The sequence below is a fragment of the Taudactylus pleione genome, unplaced genomic scaffold (genome assembly GCF_031769625.1).
Source record: "Taudactylus pleione unplaced genomic scaffold, aTauple2 ptg000053l, whole genome shotgun sequence".
NCBI lineage: Eukaryota > Metazoa > Chordata > Amphibia > Anura > Myobatrachidae > Taudactylus > Taudactylus pleione.
Genome location: NW_028284455.1, coordinates 33,842,421 through 33,857,073, shown reverse-complemented (window position 1 = coordinate 33,857,073; position 14,653 = coordinate 33,842,421). Strand labels below are relative to the sequence as shown.

Below are 14,653 nucleotides of genomic sequence, written 5' to 3'. Positions count from 1 at the left end.
GTGTCACAATATTTAATATGAATAATACATTGCGCTACCACTAAGTGTCACAATATTTTTTTATTTTTTATGAATACACTGCGCTACAACTTACAGTGTCACAATATTTTTTATGAATAATATGCTGCGGTTCCACTTAGAGTGTCAAAATAATTTTTATGAATAATACACTGCGCTACCACTGGCACTTACAGTGTCACAATATTTTTATGAATACACTGTGGTTTCACTTAGTGTCACAATATTTTTTATAAATACACTGCACTACCACTTACAGTGTCACATTATTTTTTATGAATACACTGCGCTACCACTTACAGTGTCACAATATTTTTTATGAATAATACACTGCGCTACCACTTACAGTGTAACAATATTTTTTTTTTATGAATATATTACACTGCGGTATTACTGATATATACTATCACTCACAATACTTTACGAATCATACACTGGAGTATGATGAACCTACAGCGACACTCACAATATGGCCAGCAGCATAACAGTGTTTTGGATACACTGAGGAAGGGGTACGCATACAGCGTCACAGTGTGGGGTACAGCACAAAAAATATATTTTTAACTTTTTTTTAAACTTATTTTTTACATTTTTTAAAAACTTTTAGTTACTTTTTTTTTCGTGGATGGTCAGCACACTAGATGGACAGCACAACCCTGGACAGTACACCCCTCTATGGACAGCACAGCACACCCCTGGATTAGCAAAGCAATAATAACACAGCCCCCTGGGCAAAGCACATCACACCCTGCCTGGAGTGGACAGCACAGCCCAGCACAGCAAACCCCTTCACAGCCCCCTGGACAGAGCACACACAGCACACCCCTGTATTGAACAACACAGCCCCCTTTGGACGAAGCACAGCCTGACAGCCCGGGACTCAGCAAGCAAATGGCGCCTATCACCCCGGGGAGGGACTTATATACAATCCAAATCCCACGAGAATTCAACAGCGGGATGATGACGTTTTGCCAGGTCAGGTGGGAAAGCCCGAGCCTGACTCGGTTCCTACTCAGATCCCCTATGTTCGGGTGGGTTCGGTTTTTCAGAGAACTGGACCCGCTCATCTCTAGATACAACATGCGTTGTATACAGTAAATATATTCAATGCATATATATATATAATTAATCCCACATTTAAAAAACACATAAGAAATTTGTAGCATACAGTAAGAAGGTTAAACATCACAGCTGTGACTATTTGCTGTTACTGTTACATTACCCACTTCAGTATAATGCTGAAAGAAGGGAGCTGCAGGATGGACACATTACAGCTCTGTACCTCAGATGCATTGTCCAGTTTACTGTCTGCCCAGCACAGGCACAACTCCCTGTACAGCCCATACAGCAGCTGGATACACAATGTGACAAGACACAAAACTTTACCATGCTAGGATACAGAACAGACAGAGGGATGGTGGGGGGCATGCCTGGACACTGTGACTGGGCGCAGGGGACCACAAGACCGCCCTCAGTGACAGCAGCCGCCACTCAGTCCGCCCCACAAAATCGAGACATTTGGGTGTCCTGAATACTGATTTCGGGATGCCGGGACACAGACCCCAATTCTGGTACAATCCCGGGAAAACTTGGTTGTATAGCAACCCTTTACTAGTGGCCAGAGACACACTTCTACACACACAGAAAACCTTGGTCACTTTCTATCTATCGCTAGCTTCTGCTGCTGTTTTAGCATTGTGTCAAAAAACTCTGTTTAAATTGTAAGCTTGCGGGAGGGCTCTCTTACCTTTCTGTCTGTCTGTTACTACCCAGTTTGGTTCTATTAATGTTATTTCTATTTGTAAAGTGCAACGGAATATGCTGCGCTATATAAGAAACTGTTAATAATAATAATAATAGTGTAATCTTCAAGCGCCCCGCAGAGCACACAGCATGCCTAATTGGGCGGATGCAGAAGTCAGGAAGCTGCTGGCATAAAAGGGGGCGGGAGGAGATCCACAAACAAATGACAGGTACTGTCAAAAATGCTCTCACTTCCTGTTTCAAACAACAGTAATCCACAAAAACTTAGGAACTCCGCGCTACACTGTGGTAACTCATCGGCCATGATTAATGCAATGCAGTGAGCAGTCACCACCCACTTTTTATGACCTCAACTTTGTGAGGCTGAAAAACGTTCATTTCAAATGACATACACAAGTTTTGCAGGGTAGACGGGTTCAGTGTGAATGGAGTCTACCCAAGAATAACTCAGGTGCAAGGTGCAGTGTGAAAGGGGACTGACCCAGCTGTTACCCTGTTCGGAACTGGCATTTTGGTGGAAAAGCGGTATAATAGAGTTAGAATTTGTAATTTCAGTGCACATTCTGGAGCTTGACCTCCACAGAGGAGAGGCTAGTGCCCTCAGGTAGTAGGGCCCACCGGGGATTTCCCCTCAACGCCCGTGGGCCAGTCCGAACCTGTTTACATCCACCTCTATGTCTAAAAGTCAACTTTGTGAATCAAAGTTCAAATTTGAGGAATAGAAATTGGAAGGGTTTAAATGTCAAACTCACCACCAGTTGCTCGGTTAAGTTTCCCTACCAAAAACATTTTTGTTATCCTTTTAATGATGCAATGCATGATGTAGGCTCAGCAGTTGTGTAATAGCAGTATGAATCCACTACAATGTGCAGGGATGTCGCTACATGTACTCTGTGGGTTTTTGGGTTTATCTGGGCCAGTATGCCCAATAAACAACCACCTTTACAGTATGGCTGCATGCAGTACGCAGCAGAAACGTTTCTGAAGACTTGCAGCCTAGACATTAAATTCACTATATATTACATTCATAGTTAATTAGTTATAAGTACATATTTTATATAAAGCAACTTTCTTTTCATGTTCAGTGGTCCTTTAAGTGCCCCAACTAAAAATAACAATGGATCCTGATACAGTGTTTCTGTTTCTCCATTGTAGCTGCCAAGTTTCGAAAGTGAACACTTTATGGTAGGAGGAATATTATATAAGAAACCTTTATATTTAAATACAAACCTTATCTTTATTTTATATTTTACACTTTCCAAAAAATATATATGCTGGAATAAATACATATGTTAAAACTACCCTGAGATGAAACATCAGAGAAACTGCAATTTATGCATCATCTTGTAATTTTTGTAGAGCATCTTTTAATCTGTTCATGATTGGGATTGGGCCTGAGTAACTATTGGTTTCTAGGTCTCCTAACATCTTCTGATACTGAAGAGGTAATTTGTTCTGCTTTGCTCCCATGCACATCACCTGTGGATAAACAAAACAAATTAGCCTATGTCCATCTACATCTATTTACCAAGAACAGAGTCAGCAATTAAAAATAAATATACAGTATATAGGGGCCTATTCATCATCACTTAATTGTCACAGAAGCAGGTGAATAAGCACATTTTCACCTGCAATTGTGACAATTAAGTATTTGGGCCATTCATTAAAAAGGTGAAGCAAAGATATCACAGATATCTCCTACTTACCTTCTGTTTTCGGAATGGCCCGCTGTCCCCATACACTAGTATGGGGACAGAATTTATCAAGCTCCGAAAATATTATATTTTCGGAGCTTGAATGCGGGGGCATTCGCCATCTTCAGATGGCGAATACCCCCGCTTGGGGTTCGCAACCCGCTCTTCCCTATGGGAAGTAGGTCCGGGTTGCGAGAAGGGATCCTTTCGGATCCCTCCGCCCCTGTCCGGCTCCTTCCGCTGGACGTCGGGGATCTTGTGCGCATTCGTGACCATTAGGTCGGATATGCGCACCTCCGTCACTGCTCCGACAGGAGCAGTGAAAAGATTCACTGCTCAGAAAAGGAGCATTGAAGCCGCTCGTGGGGGCAGCTGATTTCACATAAGCTGTCACCGCACAGGAGCAATGCTGAATTGCTCCGGTGGCTGCGGCGAATTAGAATGTTAATTATCGGGGTCCGTTTGGACCCCGATAATTAACATCATTAATAGGGCCCCATAATATTTTAAACAAATGAATAATTAGAAAAGAAACATCGCTGCTGATCACTGCAGCCGCAGCAAGAATCTGCAAATGACACCTCTACAGTTGAATAATAAGTTCATTAATAATAATAATTACTAAATGATTTGTGAGGCCACCCACAGTGCTTTAGAAGGAATCAACACCAAAACGAATAAATAACATTTACTTGCAAATAAAAGAAAAATAATATAGTATTTTATGATCTGTCAATATCTATAAATAAGTACAGTAGTGTTATTCATCAAGAGAAATGTGCTATCAGCAATGATTTCTGTTGTTTCTGTTCTGTGTTAATAGTTAGGAAATCTGGTTTTAACCATAAAACTCCAAATGAAGGTTTTGTGGTATTTTCCATTTAAAACATAAAACAAGACATCCGACTACTGAAATGAAGCTTGAAGAAGGCTGTGAGAACGGCAAATGAGCGCTAGAACTTCACCGCGCTTGTATATATAGGACCCCTTCATGTTCCACTGTACTGTACCTCTCCTGGAGAGGATCTGCAAGCCTCAAGTGTCTCTGGGCCTTAATAACTGTATTTAGTAAAAGTTGCCACATTGTCACTACAATGAAATATTTCCATATACTCAAATAATATACCACATCACATATATTATCATAATATCAGAACATCTCACTAGATGACTGTATACAGTATATTATGCATTAAAAAGGGTGATCTTTTAGCTTAAAAGTAAATTATACAGTATATTAATCTGTATATCAAGGAACAAAAATGTTGTAAATTCTAATTCTATAATAAGAATTTGCTATTGACCACTCTAGGCCTGGAGTGGGGCAGGGTGTCTGTTGGTGAAAAAAGACACTATTGCGTGAGCCAAAGGTACGCGCGTCTGACAGTGGGGCATGGTCACTCTAAAAGGGGAGTGTCCCTTTTCATCACTGTAGGGGCATGCCCAGCACTCATGAAGATGCAGGGCAGCCCCAACGCTCTCCCTGCCACGTGAACAGCTGCAGTGCGAGTGGCATCTATTCACCCGATGGTGATTGTTTCACCGCAAATTTTCTCCCCCACAGGACACTGCGGCCCACGTGTGGGGACAGCACCCAGCCACCTGTTTCAGCGGGGCACCACCATAAGGGCAGGTCACATTTTAGCTTTTTAAAATTGGGCAGGGCACGGTGTCCTACTAAAACAGCCTAGTGGGAACACTACAATCTGCTGTAAACACCGGTGTTCAATGGTTCATGTGACCAGTTGAAGCAGGTTGGATTCTTAGCAATGCAGCAAAATTAAATTAGCTTACAAATAAAATACATTGATTTCATGCATGTAAAAAAACAAATCTAATAATTAATTCCCCAAAAACAACCAGTGAAAAATGGAAACTCCTATATAGAAACTAATTTTCTCAGAACCTAACAACAGGAAATTAGGTGGAAATTTCAGGAGCAGAGGATCTTGTACTAGATGGATTGGGCTATGTTGAAGGGTTCATGCCACTTGTACTACATTTCTAATTTAATAGAAAGCTCTAACTCTTATAGCTACTTTACTAGAATGTAATGTGGTGATTACCTGCTTGTACTGAGGAGATGTCAGTCCATAAACATATTTATTCATCTGATAACACCGGCAGATTAGATCCCCTTCTGATGTCTGAACGTTGATCTCTATCGGTTGATAAACACCATCTCCAACACCCTCCTGGCTAGAAGATATCACAAATAAAAATTGTAATGTAGGCTCAATAGAGGCAATATGTTTAAAGCAATAATATACTTACGTAACGTAATCCAAGATTAATTGTAGACCAGAGAATAGATCAGTAGAGCACTAAAAGATGAAAAACTGTTCTATATAGCAATTTTAGGACATCAGTAGTATCAATAACCCAAGTAGTTCTGAAATAAGGGGAGAATAGTTTTCCCCATAGTGGCCCAGCTCTGGTGTGTCTCCAAGTGCTGCATGAGAAATAGCTAATACATTGCATATTCATCACCATCCATGGTAACTGGTTAGGTCAGAGTAGGTGAAGACATTTTGACTTTCTGTTCTAGTCCCACTAGTGGGAAGCAACAGAAGATCTGAATATTGACGTGAAGTTACATTTTAGCTTTTTTTCCTTAGGTTCTTGGTTGTTTCTGCTTAAAGATTTATTTTCCAGAGCGTGATATGTGTTGGTGGTCGTGGATTAGGTGGCACTAGTCTGCCACCATTCAAGCCCTGGAATACTCCACAAGATTGAAAAAGTGTGTGATCACACCCACCAGCACTTTAGGGCTCAGAAGGTTCAGCAAGGAGCTGAGGAGAGGGCCCTGTGTGAGACCTTCCAATTAACCAAGAACATTCAGCAAAGTGCTGGTATCACAGTGTGGCCTTAGAGTGATAAAGTACCACAATCTGCTCCTGTAATTTTTCAAACATTCGGGTTTATTTACTAAGCCTTGGATGGAGATAAAGTGGACAGAGAAAGTACCAGCCAACCAGCTGCTAACTGCAGCTCCTAACTGTCATTTTTCAAACACAGTCTGTGACATGGCAGTTAGGAGCTGATTGGCTGGTACATTATCTCCGTTTACTCTATCTCCATCTAAGGCTTAGTAAATAGACCCCATATAGCCTGTAAAGTTACAGTTGGGAGTTGATTGGTTGGTACTTTATCACTCTCCACTCTCTTTCCAAGGCTTAGTACATCTCCCTGAAAGTACCAACCAATCAGCACCTAACTGTAATTTTTCAAACACAGCCTGCAAAGTAACAGTTAGGAGCTGATTGGTTGGTACTTTTATCTCCGTCCACTTTATCTCTCTCCAAGACTTAGCACATAGTGCCCTTAGTAGTTAGTACATATCCTGACCATTGCCTCTATACACAGGCAGCAGATCTCATACTGCCGTGAGAATGTGAGTTGGATTTAAAAATCTCCTGGACAGCGCTGACACTAGGTTATGACTCCAAATGTAAAAGTCACTGGGTGGCAATGGTTCGGCTGGAAGTAGATAATGAAGTATTCACCAACTATATTTACTGTGTCTCACTGTCTAGAGCAGGAAAACATTGAGCTCAGTCCCTGCCACATAGGTAGAAAAGTGGAGAGCATAGCTCAGTATCCAGGACTGCACATTGTTGTGAGGTATAGGATGCCTACATCCTACATGCTGTTCAATCTGTCAATTTGATGAATGTCCCTATGCTCATGGAGCCGGCTGGTGAATGACATAATGTGTGGTCATTCACCAGATCGTGCGGTCTGGGCCGGCGCTAGACTTTGCTGCCCCCAACGCCGTCCTGTGTTGCCACCCCTTCCCTCCTTCGCTCCCTCCCCCTGACCTTATATTATCAGACTAGCGCCAGGAGGGTGGGCTTTTGCTGCACCCGCCGGAAACAATGGCGCTCTGGGCAACGGACCGGCTTGCCCGTGCCTGGAGCCGCCACTGCGTGCGGTGTTGTTCATTGCATCGTGCATTAGCCGAGTACACATATCATCTAGTGCAGTGGTTCTCAAACTCGGTCCTCAGGACCCCACACAGTTCACATTTTGCAGGTCACACAGCAGGTGCACAGGTGTACTCATTACTCACTGACACATTTTAAAAGATCCACAGGTGAAGTATTTCACTTGTGATTCTGTGAGGAGACATGGAAAACATGCACTGTTTGGGGTCCTGAGGACTGAGTTTGAGAACCTGTGGTCTAGTGTAGTGTGTACCTGGTATTAGGAGCCAATGCTGAATCATAATCCAAATATTCTGTCTTTGTGGTGTGAAGATTGCGAGAGTGGTGCTAAAAAATAAAAGAGTCTCAACAGGGCAAGATTAAAGGCCACGTGGGCAAGGGGCTGAAAATGTTTAAGGGCCTATACTGAGAAGGGGAGGAGTTGCAACCAGTGCTGTGTGAGTGAGACCAGAGCCATGTTGGCGTGTACACCCCCATGTGTTGGGTATGATATGCCGACAGTCGGGATCCCTGCGGTCAGAATCCCCATGCGGGATCCTGACAGGGTTAACATACTGACACTTGTTGGTAGGTATGCTAACACTCCCCCTCTCCCTACCCTAACCCTCCCTCTTTGGTGCCTAACCCTAACCTTCCCCCCTAGTGCCTGAATCTAATCTCCCCCTCCCCGCACCCTTAACGTAACCCTCTCTCCTATTGCCTAACCCTCCCCCCTTAGTGCCTAACCCTCCCCCTAGTGCCCAACCCTAACCCCTAAACCTAACCCTCCCCCCAACCCCGCTTCTTACCTTCGGCATCCCAGCAGTCGAGATGCCGGCACCGAGATTCTAACCAGGATCGAGATTCCGGCGCTGGTAATGTAAGCACCGGCATCCCAACCGCCGCTTTGACTAACGCATTTCATATCACCTATACTATCAGCCCCACGGTCTCCCTAAATCAGTGGTCTCCAACCTTAATTGAGGTGTGAGCTACTTTAGAAAAATGAAACCTCCTGAAGAGCTACTAAAATTGTAGAAAAACAAATCTGGTTAATAACCGAACAATTGAAGGTCATTTAATGAAAATGAAAAAAATGTTTCATAGAAAATAACTATGCATTTAATTATTACAGTGATATTGTTGTAGTTTGTAAATAAAATGTAAGCCCAGGCACATTTCACTGTTAAATACCAGCTCCAAGGAGGTACGTGCAGTAGAGGACCTAAAGATATAGGCAGGGCTGGGCGGGAGTAACTTGCTCCGTCGTAGCGTAGACGCTGTGGGTGGAACCACGGGGAAGCACGTCAGGTGATTGCTGTAGAGGCTGCGGAAATCACCTGACATGTTTCTCTGTGGCTCCACTCATGGCGTTGAAACCACGGGGATCACACATCAGAGGTCACTTCCTCCTAGTTGACTCAGCAGTACTGCAGCTAGGTGAGCAACCAAAATTAAGACCGCGAGCTTGCAAGCTACAGGTTGGCGACCACTGCCTCAAATACATAAAAATTTTAAAATGCTATAATTTTGTGAGAAAACTAGAAATACAAGTTTAGTACTTATAATTAATGGCTGACTGTGGCCAGATAGGCAGTTGGTCATTATCATGCTGATGATGGGCCTATTTTTATGTGCAGGACTGGAGCTGTAGCTGTATCTTTTCCAGTGCAAATATAAATTGTTAAATCCTGATTCTGTTACCATTTCACAGATTTGGGATTTTCTTAAGGACAAATTAGACAAGAGCCTTTCTCTCACTACCCTGAAAGTACACTTAGGGGCAGATTCAATTAGCCACGGGGTTCTCCCCGTGACTAATTGCCATCCAAAATCCCCGCGACGCAGGGAAAAGCTGTTCAATTAAATAGCCTTCTTCCCACGCAGTAAAATCCGGACTCACGTGTGTAAACACATTGATTCCGCGTAAACTGCGGAATCAATGTGTTTTTCCCTACGCGTGAGGCTGATTTGGTTGTTTTAACGTGGATTTTACCTCGCACCTCCATGAGCTGCGAGGTAAAGTCCGACTGCGGGGACTCGCGCACGTGGGGTCTCGGGCACTCCTGCGCGAGGAATCCCCGGCAATTGAATTGGGCTAGCGCGGTAATTAGCCGCGGCGAAATTCTAATTGAATCTGTCCCTTAGTGGTCTATTTAGTAAAATAAAAATCACAATGTGATAAAAATCGCCGTTTGTCACAAATGTAATTTTGCTGTATTTTAATGAAAATATCTGACGGGACAGCTGATGTGACATAGGGCTGCAAGAAGAAATATGGGCTGTATGGACTATTTTTTTTTTCCCGTCAGCAGCATATGTCTGTAGCCGGCGCATCTACAGAGCGGGTCCCAAGGGACCCACAGAGCCGCTGCATTGCCGCTTGTCGGAGAAAGCAGGAAGAGATCTATCTCTGCCACACTTTTCTCCAGTGCCAGCAGACAGAACGCCATCCAGAAATGGTTTATGTTTTGAACTAAAAATTTGCTTCTCTACTTTATATTATATAATTCCTGCAAAGCCCCCATTGCTACCTATATTATAGGGGCTGCAAGTACCTGACACGGAAGAGAAAAGGATATAGAAAGCTGTGATTTCTCTGCACTTTTCACTTTACTAAATATGGAGATGCAATTTTTTGGAGAAAAACCTTTTTTACGTTTACTAAATAGAGTAGTGTTTTTCTGGAATAATTAGGCTTTAGATGAACTTAGACAGTATATATAGTATAATATAATATAGTTATTTGAGGCAGTAAAGAAATTAAGGTCTCATATAAAGCTTTTTTTTTTGCAGTTTGGCACCTTAATTTAGAAAGCTATAACATATTTTGCCTTTACAAGATGTCTTTCTTAAGTGATTAATAATTAAAGTGTTATTCCAATCAGGTCTACGTATTGAGGGGGAGAACGACATACTCTATGGTGTAAAGATCCATTTTAAAACATTTATATGGATAACAAACTAACAAAACTTTTCTACCAAAGGTAGTTTCTACTTTACATATTAATTAGTATATTATACTTTATATCTCTGTATAGGTTTCCAGAACAAAAGAAATCAGGTAAATTGATCAGTTGTTTTATCTTCCATCAGAACAGAGGAATGAAAGGATGTCCTTGTCTGGGCTACAAGGAGAACCGATGTAAGGTACCATAAGTAACAAAGGTGCATTCAGCAAGAGTGGTGGCAACCTCCTGGGCATGGAGCAGGTGCAGAGCCGGATTTAGACCTCATGGGGCCCTAGGCAAGATAGCAGTTTGGGGCACCCCCTCCCTCAAACAATCCATAGCACTATATTTGAGTTCCTGAATCATGCAAAGCATCCCTACCCTAATACTGACCCTAACTCAACCCTAAGCTCAACCTCACCATAACCTCTAACTCTAATACCCTAACCTGCTAAACCCTACACCATCCCGAATACTCTATCCCTAATATCCCAACCCAAACACCTAATCTGACCCTAATACCCTAACCCAAACTGATACACCAACTCTAATACCCTATCCCTAATACCATAACCCAAACTAAACCTAATACCCTAAAGTTGTCCCTCTTAGTACTTTAAAGGAGGGGGGCCCTCTCCCCATTACCCATTAAATACAACACATAAGCCTGAGGAGGGCTAAGGATTAGAAGGTGGCTGCGAGGTGGCATCTGCAGTGGGGGCTGTGGTGTTGCCATGCCCAGTATTGTGTGTGACTGTGCTCAGCTAAGTACAATAATGGGAATGAGTGATCACCATTACACCCCTCCCCTTTTTTTTAACGTACACCATAGGATTTATTTTTTATGGTAGGTGGGGAGTGGACAGGACTGCATTATAGTATAGTATTCTACAAGTACCTAACATGAAAATACAATTGTCCTGGATTGATGTACTAAAAAAACTAATAATATCATGATCATCATAATGTATATTACTATATGCTTGTAATATAAGGCAGTTCTGTCCACCTCCCAGACCCCACCTACTATGAAAAAAATAAATCCTACATAATTCAATCTATATTAGTGAGAATAATAGTTTACCCTATCTGCCTGGCTGTTGTGGTTCCCTGAGGTCCGGATCCTCGGTCACTGTCTCACTCAGCCAGACTCTGCAGCTCTGCCCCTGCCTGTCCCTCTGCTCCTCGCTGGGTACTGCCACTGCGTGCCGCTGGTGGCAAGCTGCAAGCCTGGCAGTCAGTGGCAGAAGCTGCTGTGCTGGAGGTGGGCTGGAGCTGGATGGGGTTGGGCGGAGGACCCTCCTCCCCTCTCATATGCACAGTCAGTCTGTGATAGCGCCGCCACAGCAGGACTCTGGGAGTATAGACGGGTCTGCATGGCATCATGACAGCACGCGCTACTTGCGTAGTGCTCCTCTGGGTGCGTTTTGACCAGCCAGATTTCTCAGGGAAAGGGGGCCCATCAATGGGCCCCTTGAGACTCGTGGGGCCCTAGGCGAGCGCCTCAGTTGCCTTGTGGGAAATCCGGCTCTGAGCAGGTGATTTATGCAGAGCAGCAAGGTGGTCACCTCTTCATAACTTTACCAGACATTGGGGTAGATGTATTATAGCGGCACTTACCGTGCCGCTATAACGCTACCCGCTTCGCCTCTGTACCGAGGCGAAGCAGGAAGCACTACCGATGAGATGTATAAACATCTCATCGGCCGGAGAGAGGGAGCGTTAACTCCCCCCTCCGGCGCTACCCGCTAGAGACAGCAGCGCATCAGCCTAGTGTGCTGATGCGCTGTGTCTCTTCCCGGCCGGCTCCACTGAGCATGCGTGGGATCTCGCAAGTATCGCGAGATCCCCGCTTGGAGCCGGCAGCAACCGCAGCAGGGACAGCGCTGTCCCTGCTGTGGAGATAGGCTAGCGCCAGGCTGTAGCTGTCGATAACGACAGCTAAAGCCGGCCGAACGGTCAGACGTTATGACCGTTCGTACATAGCCCAGGCTATCGGCGCTGCTATCTTGTAGATAGCAGCGCCGATAATGACAGGGGACAGGGATAATGACATAGCGCCCCTGTCAATTACCGCCCAGACCCCCGATCATACATCAGGGAGAAGCGGTATCAGCGCACATAACGTGCACTGATACCGCTTCTGGGCTTCGTACATCTACCCCATTATATTCTGGATGTGAGATCTTCTGTATATGCTTAGTTTTGGAGTAATATCCTTTATCCTTAGGGGCCCATTTATTAATGATCGCATTTTGCAATGCGATCAGGGCATGCAGTACCGCCCCTGATCGCATTGCAAAATGCGATCCTATCTGCCGGATGTATTATCTGGGACATGCAGGGAGACGGGCTCCGAAAAAAGCCCGTCCCTGCGATGTCTCCGGAGGGCAGTCGGGGCTTCTGCGCATGCACAGTCCCGCGGACTGCATATGAGCGGCGCCCATTGCCGGCGGAGGGATCCGGTGATCATCTTTTGGGGGCGTTTCATTTTCTTGTCTTTACTGAGCTGACTAAAGTGGTTAGCCATTTGTGGATGTTGTCATGGACGATACATGGAAAAGGAATGGATAGGTTATGTTATGTTTATGTCTAATATAAAATACTCTTAATATCACTGTTTATACAGCTCAATGAATAAAAGTATACTGTTCACTTCCGGTGGGTGGGGCACCCAGCGTGGCCGCATTTTACATGGGCTCCAGGCTTTGTTCATCACATTTGCTTTGTAACTGGGCCTTAACCCTTGGACTTACCCTTCATTGAGGGGTATTCAATATGAAACGTTAACTTCACTGCCGAAGCTAACGTTTCATATCGGAGTTTTTTCTGCGTTAAAGTATCGGGCGCGCTCCCGCTTATCCCCGTATTCAATATAAAATTATCGAAAACGGGAACCTCCGAAGTTGGATTTGCGTAAAGTTACGATTTTTTCCATAAAAAATTTGTAAGACCCCCCTAAAGTTGTAAAAACATGGGGGATCACTATGGGTACCCCCGTTTTAGCCTTTAAATGAAAGTCGGGGATTTAAATATCCGCAGCAGGTGTTTTTTTCCCGACATTGAAGAAGTGTTGCAGAAGAGCACTTAGGTTATTTTTTTAGTTTTTTTAAGTGGTCCCATCAAATTTGGGGTACATGAAAATGGGTACTAGCATATTTTGATGTCCCTAAAATAAGTTTTAAAAAATTCTGCATTTGTGCACCTGCCGCTACTTTGCGCAATGAATAAAACACCTGCCCCATACTTGGGGACCCCACCAGAAATAATTTCGTTAGTTTGGTACTTTTTTTACATAATTTTTTTTTTTAACCCCAAAATTTTTTTTTTTTATTTTTTTTTAATGGTGTCCCGATTTTATGGGGACATTTTTTTTTAACATTTCCATTTAAGGGGACATTCCCAAAACTACAGGCTATTTTTTATAAGCCTACACCCCCAAACCCCTATTCTGCATTTTTTTCACTTGCTATAGTGATATGAAAAATTATTCCTGTTTTTTTAAAAATGCCCCTTGACCCCATTTAAGGAAAAAAACGGGAATTTTCGGGAAATATGCCTGGGACCCCCCTAATGATGTCCAGACATGGGGGATCACTATGGGTAACCCCGTTTTCGCCTGCAAAAGAAAGTCGTGTTTTTAAATAGCTTTGCCAGGTGTTTTTTCCTGCCGTGGCTATTAGAAACCCCAACTTCCTTCAGTAGTTAAAAATGGGGGTACCCTAAGTGATCCCCCATATCTAGACATCATTAGGGGGTCCCTAGAATATTTCCCGAAAATTCCCATTTTTGTTAACCTGTTAAAAAAATGTGTAAAAATTTAGAAAAAAAATGACATAAGGTCCCCCCCCAAAAGCCAAACCAGCCCCAGGCTAGCCAGCCAGTGGTGGTTTCTAAAAATACGGGGAACAAAACGTGTGGGGTTCCACCGTATTTTAGAAACCAACACCAGGCTGCAGGGACTAGTGCTGGTTTTAAATATAGGGGGCAAAAACGACGTGGGGTACCCCCTATATTTAAGACCAGCACCAGACCCAACCGACCAGGGTGTAATGCCACAGCCCGGAGACCCAATCACCAGGGCTCCAGGTCCAAAGCATTACACCCCAAGTCGGTCAGCGCAAGCCGGTGATCTCGGGGGAGTCGGGGACCCCCAAAAAATGGTCCCCCCTCTCCCGAGCACCACAGGCTTACGCTGAAGCCTGGGGCTCATCCCCATACCCCTGGAGTGGTGGGTATGGGGGTAATAGGGGGGCCAAATAATGTAAGACTATTGTACTTTTCAGTGGAACTACAAGTG

General features: G+C 43.9%; 1 protein-coding gene across 3 annotated transcripts in view; it reads right to left on the bottom strand.

Annotated features, from left to right (window-relative positions):
- Nucleotides 1-3,017: 3,017 nt before the first annotated feature.
- GGCT (gamma-glutamylcyclotransferase) overlaps nucleotides 3,018-14,653 on the bottom strand; it is a 40,614-nt gene continuing 28,978 nt past the window's right edge. For all 3 annotated transcript variants that reach the window (XM_088463732.1, XM_088463738.1, XM_088463748.1), the window contains exons 4-5: nucleotides 5,543-5,675; nucleotides 3,018-3,261 (exon numbers count right to left, since the gene is read on the bottom strand). In XM_088463732.1, coding sequence (XP_088319858.1) covers nucleotides 3,115-3,261; nucleotides 5,543-5,675 — 280 coding nt within the window. In that variant the 3' untranslated portion in view covers nucleotides 3,018-3,114. The remainder of the gene's footprint in view (nucleotides 3,262-5,542; nucleotides 5,676-14,653) is intronic.